A 21,696-nucleotide genomic window follows, 5' to 3' on the forward strand; every position below is an offset into this window, starting at 1 on the left:
AAGACCAGTTACAGATGTTCCTTTGGCCAATGCTCCTTCACTTACCTTGCTTACTGCCCATAAGCACTTCGACCAATTTGAAATTCTGGAAGCACTCCATCTGCCAATAGATGCAACATGTAAATGTAGTTTCTGAATGAAATATAATTTTGCCAGATGTTTATGTTAAGGTTATGTTATACACAGCACATGCAGAGCACGGAAAATTAAACATTTTTAAACCAACCACAACGTCCTTCCCCTAACCCACACCTCCTGCGCCAGGAAAAATCTTCATTTTACCACTCAGCCTCCCAAACACCATGTCAGGCTCCTGTGCCCTTAACTACATCAGCATCCTTGCAGCCCCAGGGTGAAGGGATACCTGTAAAGCACGGTAACTCTACCGACCTTCAGTGACCAGCAGCTCAACTAGGATATTTCCAGAGTGTCCTTCCAGAGAAAGCATGCAGAACAGGGAATGAACCTGCTCTTTGAGAAGATAGCCCAGGAACCAGGCTTAGCAAAAGCAAGCTGACCGGTCCCCACCTCCTGGGGCACTCCACCAGCACTGATGGAACAAAACCCTCTTCACATGTACCACAGTCACTTCCTCAAACTGTGCTGCCAGTGACCAGCCGAGTGAGTCCCTTGCAGCTGGATGAGAAAAGCTGGCACAACCAAGAGCTGAACCATTTAGTAGGATTATTGCATCCCTGGAAACGTGTGACACTCAGAATTGAGGAAGTCTCTTAGTTTTTGGCCTTGAGATGCAGAGGACAAATGATCTTGCTTTGCATGTCATGAATAGGGGTGTTAAAAGCCTCAACCGCCTACACTTGCTTTGCCTGAAATTTGATGAGAGCAACTTGAAGAGGATGTTCAGCACAGGCAAATTCTGGATATTAAAAAGAGATTTCCTGTACATGCATCTTCATACAGAAAAAAGGAGAAAACCCTTTAAAAAATGATGTACCAGTATCAGAGAAATTGCAACTGAGCCAAGAAATGAATTCTTACAACATAAAACCAGATTCCCAAATACAGAGATGTGAAGATCCTTCCCAGAGTACCCAACTATCCTGTTTGACAGCTGCTTTTTTCAGATGAGACAAGACTTCAGCCAAGATTTTCCAAGTTTTGTTAAAAGGTCCACAGCACTTGAGGAAAAGGACTGAAATCAAATCCTAGAATGATCCTATGGCACAAAACAAGCTGCATGCACTACATAGTTGTGTACATCTAGACAGAGATCTACAGTGATCACCTCCTGCAGATAGCTAGCCCATGCATGTTCCTATGTACCCTGTAAATAACCGCAAAAGGTAGTGGTCGCCCTCTGTGAGCATGGTGGAAGCCTGCAGCAGCAGAAGCGTGCTCATCTACTGGTGTGTTCTCAAGCCCCAACCGCTGAATGAAATGTGCACGCTATAGCTTCATGGCTCCACACCTCTGTGTCTGATTGGGACTGCCAGTGCTTTGGCACACTTGCCAAGTTCTATTAACACGTTTCCTAAGTCAGGCTATCTTGGCACCAACTGTAAGAAAGACAGACAGGCTGGAAACAGATCATCTTCCAAGGAAAACATGTACATCTACAAGATTATAAAGTGCATCTAATCATTTCCAGTGAGGCGGGAAGAAATGCAGATGGTAAAGAACGTGTGTGTCATTCAGCCTTGAGTCCTTCCTTGTAGTCCTTGAGGACTACAGAGATGCTGTTCGCCACTGTAGGGAGAAAATTTGTGTGGTCAAAGCTCGATTACAGTTCAAGCTGGCCAGCACTGTGAAGTACAACAAAAAGGGCTTTTTAAAGCCCACGGAGCCCTGTGTTGGAGGACCATGACTGGGGGGGATGATAAACTCCCAGCTGACCCTGAATTTGCTTGAGACTTGCTGCTCCAGATGGATGCACCTAAGTCTACGGGACCCCGATGGGATTCATCCCAGGGTACTGAAAGAGCTAGCCGATATTATCACAGGACCTCTCTCCATTATTTTTGAATGGTTTTGGGAGTCTGGAGAGGTCCCAGTTGACTGGAAGCTGGCAAATGTTGTCCCAATTTTCAGGAAGGGTAAGAAGTAAGACCCTGGCAACTGCAGGCCTGTCAGTCTCATTTCAGCACCTGGCAAAATTATGCAGAAGGTTATTCTGGAAGTTACTGAAAAACACTTGAGAGACAATGCAGTCATTGGTCATAGCCAGCATGGGTTCACAAGGGGAAAGTTCTGCTTAACCATCTTAGTCTCCTTTTATGACAAAGCCACCCAACTAGATGACCAAGGGAAGCCAGTGGATGTAGTGTTTTTGGATTTTAGCAAACCTTTTGATACTGCCTCTCACAATATCCTTCTGGATAACCTGTCCAGCACACAGCTAGACAAGGCCATAATATGTTGGGTGAGCAATTGGCTGACGGGTCAGGCTAAAAGAGTTATAGTAAACGAGGTTACATCAGGCTGGCAACCAGTCACCAGTGGGGTTCCCCAGGGCTTCATTTTAGGGCCAGTGCTCTTAATGTCTTTATTAATTATCTGGATGCAGGAATCGAATGTACATTAAGTACGTTTGCTGATGATACTAAACCAGGAGGAGCTGTGGACGCCCTTGAGGGTAGGGAGGCCTTACAGAGAGATCTAGACAGACTAGAGAGCTGGGCAGTCACCAACTGTATGAAATTTAACAAGAACAGGTGCTGGATTCTCCACCTGTGACAGGGTAAGCCTGGTTATATGTACAAACTGGGGGATGGGAGGCTGGAGACCAGCCCTGCAGAAAGAGATTTGAGGATGGCAGATGGAATATGAGTTGACAGTGTGCTCAAGCAGTCAAAAGGTCCAACTGTGTCCTGGGGTGCATCCAGCACAGCAGAGCTAGCCAGTTGAGGAAGGTGACTGTCTCGCTCTACACTGCACTGGTGTGACCCCACCTAGACCGCTGTGTGCAGTTTTGGGCACCTCAATATATTGGGCACCTGAATATAAGAAGGACATCAAGCTATTAGAATGTGTCCAGAGGAGGGCAACCAAGATGGGGAAAGGCCTCGAGGGCAAGGCTTAGGAGAAGCAGCTGAGGTCACTTGGTTGTTCCACTTGGAGAAGAGAAAGCTGAGGGGTGACCACATGACAGTCTACAACTTCCTCAAGGGGGGGGGGGGGGATCTGATCACTAAGAGTGTCTGGATGACACTCTTAGTCATATGGTTTAGTTTTGGGTAGTCCTGCAAGGAGCAGGGAGTTGGACTCAATGATCCTTATGGGTCCCTTCTAACTTCAGATATTCTACGATTCTGTGATTTCCTTTGCAAAGCACCACAAAGGAGACAAGCATGGTCATCCTAACAGCGATTGCCAGGTTCCCAACAAGGTAAGATTAGCAGTGTAGTTACATACAAGTTTATTTTAAACATAAACAACCAGAAAAAAGAATATACTGCACGCCAAGAATCATTCTGTTCATACAGGTCAATCTGCTTGACCCAGAAAGACTGATGGTAACTTCCAGTGCAGAGCAACCAGGTCTACCATCAAGACTGCAGAAAGTTTTGAGCATCATACCACTTGCAAGAGATCACCTACCAAACATCAATAACATTCACATTAACTGAAAATAGACTGATTAGAATTTTTCTGAAGAGAAAAACACACTTCAGGGACATTCAGGTGGTATATGGACATGCCTATGATCTTCCATTTACCTGCCTTCCAAGTAATGGAAGCACTTCTTTGATCACAGTCTGTGTAGTGCTGTCCTTGTTTACTCGTAGAGAAACATATGCCATTCCAACCCTAAAGAGAAAAGAAATACTTATTTTAGAACAATCCTTTGACGTATCCTTTGTGTACCTTTTTTACCCAAGTGGCAAATTTTCTTTGGGGTAGGCAGAAATTTGTATTAGTTGAAGAAAGCTGTTCAATGAGGCTCATGGCAGATGCAGTATCAGCCCCACAGACAAACAAAGACTTTCATTTCAAGGAACTGGTCATTACAATTGTAGCACTGCAAATTAGTTTCTTCTTATACACACAATTTCCTACAAGTCTTTCATAAAATTCGGCAAAGTAGTCGTATTAGCAAAATGAAAAAATGTTTAAATTTTATCCCACTGCTCTTAAGACATGAATAAGTCACCAGCCAGTCTTGTTTCCAGTCCTAAATATACTTAAAATATATATTGTCTCAGTAGTAAACAGAACAGACTTATTTCTTCATTTTTTCCTACTATTCTCACATCAGAAGTTACACCGAATTCTTCCCCCTTAATGTTTCTTCCAAAAATCCATCAAGTGTTCAAGTGACATGTTTACATCATCATTTGTTTACAGATGCAGGTTACGTAAGGTTGTATCTTCCTTGCCAAACACATGACAGTAGAACTGCAGAAGTTGCACAGTATGTTCCCTGCATGTAAAGAAACCCATGAGCACATTTCCAGGCATGGAAATGAATAATATGTATATTACTCATTCAGAAAAATAGACAGAAGAATCATGAAACACAGAAGAAGAAACTACATTCTCTCACACTTGTGCAGCTTCAACAACTGAAACACACTGGGCTAGACTACAGGGGACAAATGTAGTGAAGCAGGATAACCTTTGTGATAAAGGAGACCACTCACTTCAGCCAGGCAGGATAAATTCTGATCACTTCCTCCTCCTTTGGTTTCGCTCTGATGATCCAAGCTTCAGGAACAGATTCTCGGAATACCGAGCCCAAGTTGCTGTCCTCTGCAGCATCATTCCTGTTGATAACATCATCAGACAGCAGTGCCTGCTGTGTAAAAGTCTGAAGCTCATACTCCTGCTGGTCATCGTTTATGTAGTATGCTCTCAAAGCAGCCTCCTACAACACAGCAAGATAAATTAACAATTTCTTGAAAAGACACCGTCAATACCTGTATAGCCATAGACATTTGTAAGTATCTTACTTATGGAACCAACCTCTAATGCATGTTTTAAGCGCATAACAGTGGATAAATAACAATGGCAAAAACCGAGTGAAATTTTGTAAACAAATTTTAGCGGAAGATACAAAACCAAAACTTGAGATATCAATGGATTTGAACACAGCTCACAGTATTTTTGTCAAGTGATAGTCATTTCAACTCCATAGATCAAATGTAAAAATTCAGCACCAATAAAGCTTTTACTCCAGCAAAAAACCAAAATTTACTCCACAAGGAAAATGGTAAATTACACTTGATTGCGCCCAACTCTGCAAATTCAATCTTCTTGCACTAAGGGGATGATGAAAATTAGTGAGCTTCTCAGCCGCAAGGCTGCCCTGAACCCATGCACTTGTGAAGAGGAAAGGTAAGGGCTGTCCTTGGAAGATGCAAGCAGTCACAGGAATTTTACATCCATTACTGGCCCATGCTTGCAGCACCTCTGCTAAAACAGATGCTGCAGTGAATAAAGCCCAGTAAGTCACTTACGAGAACTGGTATTAATCTGACCTGGAAGCAGAGTGATAAAATGTGCTTGAAAGGCAAGTAACACTCCTAAATAAAAGTGTTTTCAGCACTAGACACAATTTTCCTTGAAGATCTTTGATATGCAGAATGCTACAAACCATTTTCAAAACTCCCGTTATTTTGAGCACAATATCAAGACAAAAGTCTTAATGAGCTGTAGGTTTAAATTGTCAAAATTATGATGTAATAAATTCTCCAGACTCATGTGCCAAGTCCTTTATGACTTTGAGTCCCCACTGTGCTCAATTCTACTGTGGAGCACCCCATACACCCTCTGGGCTGCATTTCTGCACAGCATGGGGTCTCTGCCCAGCCCAGTACATTAAGATCTGTACAGAAGATTTGATTTAGTACTGAGTCATGTTTCCACTCCAGATGGAACACTGGAAAAGCTAGGGAGTGGCTCCCAGGTGATCAACAATGCATTGCTTTCACAGCCAAGGAGTGGAGGTAACCATGGCATACTTCAGTCTTCAAAGCCAATTAACTGAAGTGCAATAGCAGTGGCTGTCCAGGATAAACGTCAGACCACTAAATACTATAGAAGAGGAAAAAGATCTAAGGAGGTGATTATCCAGTATTGCTCACATCAGTAAAATCAAACTTCAGTGTCACACAGGGAAGGAGAATGACTGCTTGACATGTGATATGTTGTGGTCCCCATTATGCTATAGATATGTAGGCCACCACTTCTTCAGCTGCTCTAAAATAAAAGCACTACTAGAAGTCATCAAATTACGTTGTAATGTTACAGCCCATTTGCAGATTTTGTTGTTGTTGAGTTACATTTGTAAAACTGTTAGCTTTTGACTATTGTAACATACAACCACACGCCCCTTTATGACACTGGAATATTGACCTTCACTAGGTATCTTACCACAACTTCTTCATTTTTTGCAATCCTTGGAACTGAAATCAGTCGAAATTGACTGCGTTTCACTGCATCATTCCCATCGAATATCTTTAATGTTTGTTTACCTGAATGAAAACAATAATGGTATTTCAATAACACAACCCTCAAATCATAGAGCTACCTGACACGAAGCCTATAATGGAACTATTAAAAAACTGCTTTTAACCCACTGAACTGTTTCTTTACCACAAGCTTTGAGGCTAAATCTTTTCATTTTTGTTACCATTCATTTAAAACAGGGGTACATTCGTGGAGGAAAGCAGGAAGAGTATTTCAAGTAATCACAGTTTTATCCTGGCTTTTGATATAACTGTTTATATATAACTATACTGCTTATGTTACCACTTCCTCATCCTCACCATTCAAGACTGTGTTTATTACTGGTGAATTCAACAACATGAAAACCCAGACAGAGTGCCACCATGTTCAGAATAGCTCCCAAAGCACTGCCAGTTCTGAGAGCACCCTTCCAAAGAAAGTTCTTAAAGTACCTGGTTAACTGTGCAGACAACAGGAGAAAATACAGAAACAACAGAAAAAAACCCAGATGAACGAAGGTACAGCAAATGGACAACTACAACCTTTTGCTGTACTTCATTTCACTAAAGCCTTATCAAATCCATGCCAAAACCATGGCACACAGGTTGATGCAAGACATCTCTGAAAGGTTGAAGAGTTAAGGATTTCAGGTTCACTTTCCACAAAGATGAGTTACGACTCAGTCTGGTACAGGCCACTGTATGACAAAGATTCTCTTATTTAAGTGACTATTTTAAGAGCAATAGCAAAGTGTAACCAAATTCTCATAGAACAGCCAGGTTTTGAGAGGTTTTAAGAACAAATGAATGTTATCGGTCCAACAGGTGTCTAATGCCTATGGAAAGGAATCATTTCATTCAGTCCAGACCAAAAAGGAGATTCCAACAGGACAGGCCTCATGTCCTCTCTTGATCACAACTTTGTGAAGAGACTTGATGAGCTGTTCAGTTTTGCAGGTTCTTTCATGTACTCCCCAAAGAGCCATAGACATGACTATTCTTCATGGACAGAATTTGCCCTTTCTATTGCAGTGTTGGACTGAACTGTCAACAAAAGTCACTCGTTGTATAGCACAATGTTACAGACTCTGATCTCACAACAAATCTGTACACCTGCCTTCACCATAAAGTAATGAAGTCACCTGAAGCTATCACTTGCAGATTTGAAATGTTAGAAATATTAACTGAAAGCCACGTACACCAACTGTAACACAACACAACAGGTTGATCATGCAGTCTGTTAATACACATTGGAAAGGGGAGAACATCCCCCGCTGGAGTCTACTTCCATCTTTCTTTTACACCTTTGAAACTGTTTATAGTACAGTGGAAAGTACTGAAAGCCTTTTGCTCTCTCAGCCTCTCCTCATATGAGAGATGCTCCAGTCCCATCATCATCTTTATGGGCCCTCCCTGCATTTGCTCCAGTACGTTCATGTGTTTCTGGTACTGAAGAGTCCAGGACGGGGCACAGCTCTTCTGATGAGGTCTCAGCAAGGCTAAGTAGAGGGAAATAATCATCTCTGTCAGCCTGCTGGTGATGCTGTTACTGATGCAGCCCAGGATGCTGTTGGCCATCTTTGTTGTCAGGGCATGTTGCTGACTTGTTGTCAACATAGCGTCCACCAGGACCCCCACGTTACCTCTGCCAAGCTGCTTTCTGTCCATGCTGGTTCACACGGGCCTACTCCTTAATCCTGTCCAGGTCCCTCTAAATGGCAGCCCTTCCCTCTTGCAAATCAACTGCACCACTCAGTTTGGCGTAATCCACAAATTTACTGAGGGTTCACTCAATCCCACTATCTGTCATTGATGAAGATAATACATAGCACTGGTTCCAGTATGGAGCCTTGTGGGACACTTGTCACTGGTTTCCACTTGGACATTGATGTGAGAGCACAAAGTGTTTAAGCAGGAAGCAAAAGAACTAAAATCCTAAATGACAGTCAAATTGAAGAAGCAAAAATTACCGCCTTTCGAAACAGTATCTACAACATGACAGATCTTTGGGCTTCTGGTTTTGCAGGTTTACTTTTGGCTCCTGACAAGAAGAATGAACTTTGGAAGCACAGCTCTAACTTCTTCTTTCCTATATGACTATTCCTCAAGTACTCTTTTGAGGGTAGTTATCTGAAACCTTTCACAACACCTGTTTAGCAAAAATAATGACACAATTTCCACATGCAATGTACACTCTTTACAGCAACAGACAGTACATTATTCTACTGGAGAAGTGAGGTTAGGATAAGATATGATATATTAGGACTTTTCAAATATTTTTTTAAATATGAAAAATAGTTTTACCAGGTGGATTTGGCTTTTCAGTTTTCCAATTATCAACTTAGTGCTTGTGTCTGTTGTCAATTATTTTTTCGGTCACAATATATGGAACACTGAAATACCATCAACACTCACTTCTAAAGTATCCTTGAAACTCTATTGCCATTGCATTGAGACTATAGCACACATCAGAAAGTGATTCACTCCTTTAAACCCTGCTGGATTAATGGCAGAAAAAGTGAAATTCTTTTAGAAACAGGTATCTGTCAGACCAATTGCCATGGAGACTTTAGCATAGATGAATTTTAACCAAAAGACACACTGTGTCCTGGGTGACCTTCCTTAGGGCCAACACAACTTCAGAAAACACAGCAAACACTGGTTACTGACAGCACAGCCAACATTCTGAATACGAACTTTCATAACATTATAAAAGTCTCTACTGTTTTCTCTAGCAATCCAGAGGGTAGACAACCATTTGAGAATAAAAACATTCATCCAAGTTTTTGTACTTGTTTTCATTCGAATTGCCTTTGTACTCTGCTCTTGTTAGATAGTGGTTGGACAGAGAGAATCCCTAGCGATTTTAACTGGAGATTTTTTTATGAGCTCTCCACTTCTTAAGACCAGCCAAATGTTGCAGAAAGTTGGCTTGACTCTTAAAATAAACTGGTTTGCAAGGAGGACTTTAGATCTACAGACCAGTAGTAACGTCCTAAGCTCAAGTACGTTCCTTAGCTAAATACACAGTGTGCTCAGTCCTGCTTTCCTTAAGCTAATCTGGTTATCCATCATACAAAACAAGGTCAATTTATCAGCGAAAAATCATGTTTAATTTTGTCATTGTCCTCCTCACAGGGGTCGCTTTTACTGCAACCTGATGAAAAACGGCTTTCTTGCACATGAGCTTCTGGGGACACATCAAAAAAGAACAACTACTTATTTGACCACAACTAGTCATCCAGAAAAACACTTCCCAACTAATTCAAGTATGCATCCACGAAATGAAAGTTAAGGGGTGTCTTATGCAAGTCTGATTTGTCTAACTAGTATAGGAAAGAAGCTCAACTATAATCACTGTTAAAGTTAGATGAGGCTCTTTCTCCCTCCTGGTCCAATTTTAAAAAATTAGAAAATGACCCAATTATCAAAGTGAAGTCTACATATCGCTCCTTAGTATAAAAAAAGTCTTGCTAATATGCAACAGATGCACATAAAAAATTTTGGTATTTAAAGGAGTTATTGCCTGTTTTATAATACTGACACTTCACTGCCAAATGTCTTTTTTCCTTCTGGATCAGACTACATAGTATCAGGACTTTCTCCTGAAAAACACAGTACTTTTTTTGTTACCATTGGATACTGAGTTGAGAAAAACCTGTTCTTCACGCTTATGCTTTTCAAGGGGAAAACAATTACGAAAAGGCCAACTGCAGGCATAATCTACCAAACCATGGAATTTGATTTCAGAGGCTAAGACACCAAGTCTTCCTGGGAAAAGGCTAAACAGCATTTGATGAGTCCAAAGTTCATGTCCTTTGACTTCTAAATCCCTACAGACAGGACATAGCTTCTGAAACTACTTATGTGTGGCTTGTGGCAGAGATGGAAACATGATGTAGTCCTGAAATGTTTTTGCCACTGAAGAAAGCTAGAGGCCTACGCCAAACATACTGGTGGAATTTACTCTTAGAAGACTAAATTCTAGCAGCACCATTCACCAAGAACCATTCTTCCCAACAAAACTTGTGCTATCCACACACTTTCTGCTCTCCTTCTGTAGTCACTGCCCCTTGAAATTATAACAGGGTGGATTGGCAAATTTTGGTTTATTTCAGTATTACCATTCACAACCTACACAGCAGCAATAAAGCAGGTAAGAATAGTGTATTTTTTTCGTTTATTGGTCTTGAATAACATTTGTGACTACTTCTCCATAGCCTTCTGGCAATGATGCTACAGAACTACAGGAAGATGTTTTCAGTCTTTCTTCTTGAAGAGGTTTTCCATAAAACCTCTTTACATTTTCAGGAAGTAGTTAGGAAGAGGTGCTTGCCTTCCTTGAAACAGACATCTAGAACAGCCAACGTTTTGACTACCAACTAATATGAGTCATCAAGGATGAGGGAGGAAGGAATTTGGGGTACAAGAGAGGGACAGGCAAAATGAAAGGGAACCAAGCCAAAGGGGCAGCAGCACTGGGGAGTAAAAGTTGTGCTTGGGGAAGGAGGGGAACTGGGAGAGACAAGTTGGGGAAGAGCACAAAACGCAACTTGGTGAGAAGTGAGAACAATAGTGGGCAGTATCAAGTGTCAGAAAAGGCAGATGAAGGGGGTTGAGGTAAGGAGAGGAAAGGAAGATACGCACAATGGGGAAAGTAAAGCAAAAGAGAAGTCAAGTGATTTTTCAGAACACTCATTTTTCTTTTTCCAGTAGTTACAGGCAATTCAACCAAGAAAAGGAAATATACAACCTCTTCCAGCACTCAAGCCCCTAGTTCATTCAACACAGTTGAGCATAATCATCTTTTTCACAATATCTTCAAATGCAGGTGAAGCAAACTGTCTCAGGAGAAAAAATGTTTTCAGCATGACACCAGGTACAGCAATTCAACTTGTAAATGAGTACCTCTTGAAGTACCACTGAACAGAAGCTTTTGTGAGGAAAGAAATTGCTTATCCATGTCCTCAACATCCCTCAATCACTATCTATGGATAAGCTCCAAAATAAATAAAAGCTACCCAGGCCTCACTATACAGTAGTCAAGTACACTCAGCTTTTATTGATTCCTGGCAAGCAACTAATTCTGGGCAGAAACTAACGCCTTTTCATATCCCCAGATCCCTGCAGATTGACACACAAGTAAGAGCTCTTAATAACTCATTTCTTATTGAGATAGCTCCTCTAGGAGTCATTTGTTGCATATATACAAAAAGCAAATTTTTTTTTCCGCCCTCCACTAAGTCTTCATATTACCATGAAATAATAGGAATGATTTTCAAAAGTTTGCCTTTGACTTCTCAAGCTTGACAGATTACATCTGTGGTTGCATCTTGGCTGAGATCAATGAATTCTGTCTCCAGGAAAACTAGAATAATCTGTGCTTGCTGAAACCCAGTTCAAATCGCAGCTCAGAAAGGACAGACAATGCACACCCCTGAAAGGCACCCCTAAGGAGCACTTTTAATCCCTTTCTTTACCTCCACCACCAGCTATCTGAGGTCTGTCAACACAGAGCAGTTTTAATAGCTACATATTCCCAGAATGACCAAGAATTATTTTAGTATGAAAGTGGATGTTGGGGCTCAACTCTTTCCCCACCACATTAACAAGAGCATCCATATGATGTTTATCCTACTAGCCCTGTAACATTCAGTTCTCCTTAGGTTAACTGTTCACTGTGTAGACAAGTCCTTAGAAGCTGTCTCATGTTCTCAGGCACAAGGATTTATAGTCCTTTTCCAAACCTGCTCTGTAAGTCTGTTATATCTGTCATCTCAGAAAGTGTAGGGTAGTTTTAATGGTCATTTTATGCTTTTGGCTTCAGTATCTTGGTAGGCTAAGTTCCACCATTGACTTACTATATTTAACCTCCCAAAATTAAGACTTAGATCTTCTAACTTTACACTTCACTCAATAAGCCTACTACAATAGCAAAGAAACAAAAGGGAATGCAGACCACAAATTCAAGTTTTCTTCCAGTATTAATCTACAGACTTTGCATCCTTTTCTATTAGCCTCTTTCCTATGGAAAAGCATGCCTTTACAAGTCAATATTATTCCATTTGTTCTGACTTGTTTTCATTGTTTTTACAAATATGCATCCCTAAAATGTGGAGGGCTGGAATTGAGAAAAGCTACAATATTCTGGAATATAGTTCCGTTCAGACACTTCTGAGGGAGAGCATCGTAACATCCCAAAGGGTGTGGCAGATATACCAAGTTAACACACAGACACTAATGAACCGCTCACTCTGGACCCATATTGCACAAAAGGTACTATCTAGATACAGGTGCAAAAGGTCCAGCACGCTATAACCATGCCTCTGTCATGTTTAATGTGATGGGTTATGACTCCCCACACACAGAGAGGCACAGAAGCACAATGGCTGGCAGGTGAACTCCAATAACTTTGACAGAGAAGTTACCAGAGAAGCCATGCCCTGCCCTGATGCAAGGGCATCAGGTCCGTGGGCTGGGGGTGGCACCCACCAAGTGAATGTGCAGGAGAAGCTGTGTGGGTCATCTCACCGACTGAGGAGGCCACTCACGGTGTGGGGCTGTATGAGATGCATGGGAAGAGCATTCTGGGATCGTACAAGAGTTGTTAGGGGATGTATAGGGGAGGAACCAAAGGGAGGGATCAAGGTGGTTTGGGAAGGAACAACTATGGGAAAATAGAGGGATACGGAGACAAAAGAAGCTGATCACAGGTAAAGAGGTCGCTGGTTGGTGTGCCTGGCCAAGCCCTGCACCTAATCAGCACAGTGTGTCCTGTCTTCTCATTAAATGCTGCTTCTAACCCTTTTTGTGGGTGTGGTTTCCACTCTGCTGCAGGCATGTGTGCATATGGGTTTGTGAGTCCTGCAACTGAAGCAGGACCGCAGGTCACTGTGACCCATGTGTCCATGGTGCCAGCAACCAGAGTGACAGCTGTTGTGCGACCCTCAGCAAACATCAGGCTGGACTCACTGGCATGCAAGGTAAGTTGCCTGGAAGCCACATGTGCATACATCTCTGTGAATGAGGCACCTGGCTGAGATGGCTACTGGAGGGACCAGGAGGTCCAGGATGACTGCTGGAGAGACCGTGGGTGCTGGGGGTCCACCAGGAGACCTAGGTGGGCAAGGGGTGTGTATGTGTGTGTATGTATGCACACATACATGTACGCAGCCACACACACATGTACATGTATACAGATATATGTATATGTATACACACACACACATTCCAATTAACAGACTTTCATCCTGCTCAGACAGAGGGGACAGAATGCTGCAGCACCTTCACCTCTACTTGGGTACCAGATTTGGAGATCCCTAACATCATTAAACTAAAGCTTTCCAACATTTTGTCTTTTTTTTTTTTTTAATGCTTTGTTTTTAAAGAGACACTAGTATCACTCCCTACCTATTGAGCTTTCTAAACCATAGCAAAGTCACTGGGCTCTACACTGACTTCTGCTTTGTGAAAATGTATTAAGAGGAAGCAATTTGTTTTAATGCCACTGTTCTATTTAAAACACATATAATGATTCTTTCCGTGAGCCTTGAAAACGTACCATCTACTGCTGCTTTCTCCAGTCCAGAGAGAGACATTGTATATGAATAAAAGATGTATTAAAGTTTGTATCTCGTCCCCAGTTTTCGTATCTTTTTTCCTTCTTTTGGGACGGCTGTCTGAAGCTGAACCGTCCTGTACTGGTACCTTCAACCAATCCAGTTGAAATATCTGGATACACAATTTGCTCTCTTTGACAGTCACGAGTGAGGGAAATAGCCTTACTTGGTGAAATATAAAAATCTGACACTCAACGACTTATATCACTTAAAACACTGGAAAAAGTGAAAGTTTCTTAGATAAACTTCAGATAGTCAGATAGAGCCTGGTCCCATACTAAGAGAGTACAGTGGTGGATCATAACATAGTCATTAAAGAGACACCAGCTTCAAATTTTAAGAAGTGAAATAAGAGTATGCTTGAGATCACTTCCATAACTGGGTTAATTCTTTACTGACCTGGATTTTTTAAAAAAATCCAAACAGCTTTTACACAATTATCCTATTTATTTTGTAAGAACTTTAGGCTACACAAAAAAAAACCCAAACAAACAAACAAAAAAAATCCCCACCAAATTTCGTATTTATTGATTTGAAATTTCTGTTTTTACAACAATCCATGCAGCTACATTAGATAGCAAGTACCATGTTTTTGTAGTTACTCATATGCATGTAGGGAGTGGGATGCCCTTAAATTGTGGTTGACTTCATCTTCTGAAAAGTAAGAGTTTGGCTAATTCCAACCCCAGAAATCTCCACACACAAGAATTTGACTGCATAAGAAGCAACCAGCCTAGCTCAATCCTGATGCACAGGAACACATACAGTTGTATTGTAACATGCCCAATAAAAAAAAAAAAAAGTAAAAAAATCACCTGGTGTCTTCACTAAGGTTTGGATTCAGCTATCTTCAAAGAAAAAGGCTTTGAAAAGACATGCTGTTTATCCTTTACATTGGTTGCTTATCTATGGATTGTTAACACCATGCTTGCTTTCTTTGATTACCAAGTTGACAGAAATGATCTATTTGTCAGGGTAATGAACAGATTGTCACTTATGCCAATCTACCAGTGGAAAATAGTGATGGAACGTTTGTAAGACCCTGGATAAATGTGTTGGACCAAAACTTTGGACGTCAAATTCATACCCAGCATTAGAAAAACAGCCATTTAATATTTTTTCATAAGGCAAAGCAAGTTAAGATTACATGAATAAAGACTGGAATGGGTGACTATTCACCACTTACTAAAATTCTGCTTACTTGAATCTGTTGAAATCTGGACATCTTTTGCTGATCCTTGTGTTGACCCATCAACATCATCATCTTCATCTGTGAAAACAGAAACATTTTAAGAAAGGATTCTTGGTAATTTGAACTAGGGGGAAAAAACCCAACTGTTTGTCATTTAAGGATGGTTTCCCTCAAAGAAGCTAACACAAAAGAATACAGTCAGAAAAGCACACTTTCTTCTTCTGCTTATTTTACAATAATAACCCATACTATAAAAACAGGATAAAAAACCCCAAACCTGCATTGTCATGTAACAGCAGTGAAGGCATACCTGAAGTCCTACTATTAGCTTTAACATTGCAACTACTGCATTTCACCCTTTTCTCAAGCTGCAATGCTTGCATGTGACTGAAGTATATATGGTTTCCATTAACTTTTAAATCACCAAATCAGTCCAGGAATTGCAGTAACAACTTTCCAGTCAGAAGCATGGGTATTATATAAATAATTTCCGTAACTGAAAAATAGATCTGCTGACACCCAAAGAGAAATAAAGCCCTGCACTCCAGAAGAGGACTTTGACAGCAGCTCAACACTCTCGCTAAAAGCTAGGAGCCAACATGTCAGATATCACAGCCTGCAAAACCACACATAAAATACCTAGAAAATATTAAAATAAAAGTTACCAACATTTACATTTGCTTCTGTGAAGATAACATCTTGACTACTTTCTCATTCCTGACACTCAGGTCCATACAGGAAGATGGGTGCAAATCCAAATGTGACAACTTTTTCTTCTCTAACAGCAGCAGTAATGTGCAACATAAGCCAAACCAGTGTGCTGATAGTATAATGGTATTCATTCTCCCACCCACTGAAACTCACAATCAGTCTTGACTGGGATGCAGTCAAAGCTCCCAAAAGATATAAGCCAGGCAAGACCTTTATAGAAACTATGCCTTGCAGCTGAGGGAGAAAGGAGGAAATCAAAGCACAAAAGCAAGAGAGAAAAAATAAAATAAAATCAGCAAAGACAGACCTTCAGGGCAAAAGAGGTACAAGGGAAGTCAGAATCCTAATGCAGGAAAACCTTCCAAGAAGCAGAGTTGCAGCATGTCAAGAAGGGTACTTAGGAGTCCTAAACTGGAGACGAGGTAACTTACTGAATATTTGGGTAACACTTCAATTGACTACAAGAAAGACCAAGATAATGTTTCTGGGTTGGGGTTTTTAAAAAATAAAAGAAGGGTTGAAATACCTTCCCTGCTATAGTTGACAGACAAACAGATTAAGTTTCAAATTGGAGATTAATTTAGACAACATGGTCTTGAAACACCCTGAAATAAATGGAAGGTGAATGCTTTCTCAAATTTCCCTTCAGAACAAATCAAATTAAATAAAGAATAAGTAAATACAACAGTAAGAAAGATTTCCTGATTGCTCCCAGCCCTCCCCTTTGTCTAAGTTTAGACGGGAAGGAGCTGACATCTTTCTTTCATTACTCTTTCTCCCTCAGCCTGGACAGTAGGTAAATTCTACACTAATAGCATCCTGAAACTATTCCAATGAAGTTCAATGACTTCTTTTGAAATATGCTGAGATAGGAGTCAGTTGGAGGAAGGGGAGATAACTGCTCTACCATTACTTCTCCTCGTAGCCCAAGAGTTTTGAAAAGCCACTTTCAGCACAGAGCTGTTCACTGAATGTTGGCCATGAAGCTCAGCATTTACTCAGTGGCAAAAGCTAATCTGGACAAATGCTCCCCAGCCGGTCAGCAATGGTGTGCTCATTCTCTGTCTCAGGAAAGTCATCTGGCATTTCCCAACCATCAGCTTGGGAAGAGCTGTGCTGCAGCAGTTAACTCATCCAGGCAACCACCAACACTTCTTTGGTACTGCAGACCGGACTTTTCACAGTCTTCTGAGCGATGCCCATTGTCAGCTGAGGCAACAGAAGAGCACCCTCTGTGCATGCTGTGGTGTGAGGACGTCTGAACATGCATGCTTGCATGACGTGTCCCACAGAAGTGAGGACAGACGTGCTAATTATCCTCCAACAAAGCTGCAATGCTCTTTGCTCCATGGAAACATCCCTCACGCACATGCAATCTTTGAGATCTGCCATCTGGAGCCTAAGCTTTCCCCTGGCAATGCAGCAGCAACTCCCAGGGCAGATGTCCCAAGCTGCTCCATGGTCAGAGGAGCTTCAAAAACATCCTGAAGAGTGTCAGGGAGCTGCTGGACCTGTGACGCATCTTGGTGACTTTTGGCACACGCCAGAAGCTAGTGGGCTTTTGAAAGAAGATGCCGGTCTGCTTTCTGAACATGGGTGACAAGAAAGACTACCAGGCAAGAGTACTGAGCTCCCTTGACGTGAGGTGATGTGAGAATTAGTTTAAGGCAATTCCCAGCTCTGCCTTTAAGGAAGAATCTGAGCAGAGGGAAAGCAATGGTATTCGGTGCCTTTGGCAGGCAGGCATTTGATGCAGGCAGCTGATCTCCAGCAGATGACTAAGAGCTGCAGAACTTAAAGCAAGCCTCAATAGGATGTGAACGGTGTAACAAGGAGTCATGCATGAAGACACCGGACTTGTATCTGAACATCAGGGACTTCGGTGCTAAAACAAGTACCACATACCATCATCGGCTAAGAAAAAAAAGAACAAAATGCCTTATGCACAGCAGACAGCAAGGCAGGTACTGCACCGCAAATACTATTCTCCACGGCTTGTGCTGAGCCACAACTGTGGCCCAATGACCATGAAAAAATGAAGATGCCAAGTGCTGGGGGCAGCCATCAACTTCATCTGTACACATGGGACCAGCAGCAGGAGGACAGGGGAGCGGCCCGGCTCGGCCCCTGCTCCCCTGGGTGTCAGCAGCCCCTCCACCCTGGGAGGCCACTGCCCACCACGCGATGGGGAGCTGAGCCCAGGGAGCAGAAATCCTCACAGACTAACAGAGAAGAGACCTGGTGCTAGAAAAGAGATTTTGCAGGGAGTTGCTGTATTTCATGTGGGTATGTGCAAGCTGAGCACTATAAAAAAGAATTCTGGCTCTCCAAATGTGTTGGGTTTTCCTCATTGTTTTTTATATCACATTAAAGCACTGGATATGTTATTACTGAGTATTTCCCCTTCCCCACGCGTCTGTTTTTGACCACCAGCTAATGACTGATCTACACTGCATTTTCTCAATTCAAAGTACAAGACATATTTTAATTAAAGGAATGCAAAAACCATTATTACTTAAAAGCAGCCTTGCATATGTGTAACACAGACTCATACCCTCAGCATATAGCCAAAGTCCTGAAATGGAAAACCTTCTCTTCTATCATGTAAAATAATGAAGGAAAAGACTAAAAGGTACAGCTACAACGTTGGAGTTTTTCACTGAAGGTGTTTGTGTTCAATTTTTACTTAGAGGTGATTTAAGAATTAAGAGGAAACAGTTTAAGTCTGACATATTAAAAGAACACACCACTGTTTAAAAACCAAAGAGTTAACATCAGAAAAGGCACATGCGAAGAGGCTATTTAAAAGGTTTGTGATTAACTTCTGTTAATAATAATACAACTTTCTCTTCACTTAAGCCTTTGGGACACTTGTAGAATACCTAACAATAGACCTGAATCAAGGTTCATAATCAGTCTTCCAGCAAAACCAAGCTCATCCAGATTGTTTATTTCTGGTATTTCTTATGTTGGAAGCATGAAAAAACTCCATGACTTTGAAGTACTTCACCGTCCCCCACCAACAGAGAATATTTAAAAGAAAAATAACTCACTGAAAACAAACATGCCAACCAACAAAAGCAACATAACACCTCCTCTCCCACTTCACACTTTCATAGGTCACTTCAGTGTATTTAGGTTATGTAGGCTTAGGGTCAGGCAGTTTATGCAGTAGCAGGACTCCTGCTATAGCTTCTGCACATGGGAATGCGTGGCTCCTGCTAGCAACCAACTGCCTTCACCAAAACCAAACTTACATGTTCAAAGCAGAAAGTTCGAGAACAACCTGTCAGGCTGAGAAACATGGAGTTGCAAACATTTAACTTCCTCAACCTACACTTTGCCTACTTTTTATTTGCTTTCCACAAGAACATAATAATCAAAATTTAAATCAGACAATACTTCAGTGGCTTAAAAAAATTCTCTTGTTCCTAAAGAGCTGCTAAACAAACATACACTCTAGATGGCAGCAGAACATTACCCAGCACAGAAATCTTAAAAGGGCAGATGCTTAATCAAAGAGGCAAATAAAAATATCTGTATATATGATAGGCCAAATAAAAACCAACATGTATATCAGCAAGTGTTCGTAGCAATGATAACACTAATCTGCTAAGCAAATTTTTAGATTTTAGGTTTTCACTTTCTGCATGCTTGATATTTAAAGAACAGTTTTCAAATTGCCCTGCACGCAGTAAACAGAATTTTCAGCTTTTTGCACACAGTCTGGATTTAAAAATCTCCGTCCGGTCCCAGAAATAGCAAGAAGTTACAGTATTGCCACAAAAGCCAGTGAAAATAAGCAATCATATGCTTCAGTAAATTACATTAGGTTAAACATGCTCATCAATTAATTGCATTCAACATTGAAAGTTTTTACCTGATTCTGTTTGCAAGTTTTCTGATATTCGAAAACAATGTAGTTTACTGAAGTTGCGAGAAAATAACTGCACACAGCTTGGAGGAAGAATCATATTCCTTAGTCTTCCAAAAGTACATTCTGGTGTGACAATTATGTAGCAAGCAGCATGAGCCTATAAAAAGAAGCATCCATTAAGAACTCAGTGAGATACAAAGAAAGTAAATCTGTTTATAACAAAATATGCACTGGAATTACAAAACTCAGGCTAGGACACATATAGACCTTTTGTAAGTCACTTTCATGAAATGAGTGAGTCATTTTTGACACTAGATTTTCATTTGTTCCATTCAGTTTTTATATAAGCAATAATGGGAAGTCTTGATGTGAAGAAACTCCAAGTACTACAAACCTTCTCTATTAAAAACAAAAGGTTTTTATACAGCTATGTGGAGAAGTTTAAAGTTTTAGTCCCAAACCATGGATCTATACAGATATTTACTGGGGGAGGTGGGAAAGGTAGGCAGGTTATACTGAATAACTTGAAAATAGCAATATCCTCTTACACAGCTGTACCCACTTACAGATTCAGAGACAAAATTGACTGGAGTTTTCTTCCAAAATATGACTGGTTGGTTTCTGCCTTTATACTTGTACGAGATCTTCTGCCATTATTGAATACACGTACCTTTGGATGTGTTGCCACATAGCACATTACATTTCTTAGACTGTTCTCAAAGACAGTCCCTCCCACCTCAGAAATTATGAATCAGATTAAAAACACAAACCCCACGATATTTTTTAAAAAAATTAAATTATTCAAATCGTACCTGAAATACTGAATAACCCCAGGCTTCATTTTAAATTATGATTACATAGAACACCTCATCTTGCATTAAATAGCAAATGAATGATTTAGTACATATACTTTTCAGTTCCCACCCCATCTGGTGCTACTTTGAATTTTTATCATATTTCAATAAGAGGTAGAATTTAGTGGATGGATCAATTGCTATCTACACAGCAGACTGTGTGTCATTGTGTGAAAAGCGGTGGCTTTCAAGAGGATTGTTGAAGTGTACCATCATGTTGCACAGGAAACAAACAGGTACCATGTAAATGGAAAAACACAGAAACCCATATTGACTGCTTAAAACCCCAACCCCACAGTTTAAGAATTATTCTACACTAAAAAAGGAATAAGCGTATTAGAATGGTACCATCTTTGACCTTGCAGAATTCATGTGATTTGAAACAAATTCCAATTTCACACAAGAAAAGTAACTGCAGGCTTCTAAGCAGAAGTCTATAATGATTAGTCTGTGTTAAATTTTAATTCCATTGGATTTACATAAAGTTTAACTGTGATTTTGAGAATTGCTGATTTTAATGACTAATCAGGGGGGTTATAAAAGAACAGATTTTTCACCTGACTCAAAGACATATGTTTATATAAATAAATGTATAAATGAAGTGTATTTATGAAGTGTATATAAAGTACATTTCTAAAGTGTATAAATAAAGTACACTTACATAAAGTGTTTAAATAAGCATGTGCGCATATATGCATACACACACAGTTCCAACAAATATACGCAACAGGACAACATACCAGGATGCCACACCATTCACATCTCATGCCAGAGAGCACCTCAGAAGAGCCACAGGTTTTTTTGCAAACTTCACAACGAGCACTAGAAGAAAGGTTTCCCTCCCTCCAGTGGTGGTGATAAGTATCCTGGGAGAATACATCATGACTTAATGTTACACAAAATCAGCAATTCAAACAGCTCTGAGGAAATAGCAACACAGACTAGGACATCAAGTATTTTCTCACTATAAATATGAACCTGAACAATCTTACACTTCACCAAAACAAGTTTATCAAACTATTAAAAAATTTATCAC

General features: G+C 40.8%; 1 protein-coding gene across 1 annotated transcript in view; it reads right to left on the reverse strand.

Moving 5' to 3' along the window:
- The window catches only part of DGKQ (diacylglycerol kinase theta), a gene marked incomplete at its 5' end in the record, with an annotated part of 91,020 nt that overhangs the window by 25,659 nt on the left and 43,665 nt on the right, over window positions 1–21,696 (reverse strand). The window contains 7 exons of the mRNA XM_082497516.1: window positions 46–100; window positions 3,678–3,768; window positions 4,602–4,825; window positions 6,334–6,434; window positions 15,228–15,296; window positions 19,810–19,963; window positions 21,401–21,526. Of these exons, the coding sequence (XP_082353642.1) occupies window positions 46–100; window positions 3,678–3,768; window positions 4,602–4,825; window positions 6,334–6,434; window positions 15,228–15,296; window positions 19,810–19,963; window positions 21,401–21,526 (820 nt within the window). The remainder of the gene's footprint in view (window positions 1–45; window positions 101–3,677; window positions 3,769–4,601; window positions 4,826–6,333; window positions 6,435–15,227; window positions 15,297–19,809; window positions 19,964–21,400; window positions 21,527–21,696) is intronic.

This window comes from Vanellus vanellus (genome assembly GCF_965231255.1).
Source record: "Vanellus vanellus genome assembly, chromosome: Z".
NCBI classification, from domain to species: domain Eukaryota; kingdom Metazoa; phylum Chordata; class Aves; order Charadriiformes; family Charadriidae; genus Vanellus; species Vanellus vanellus.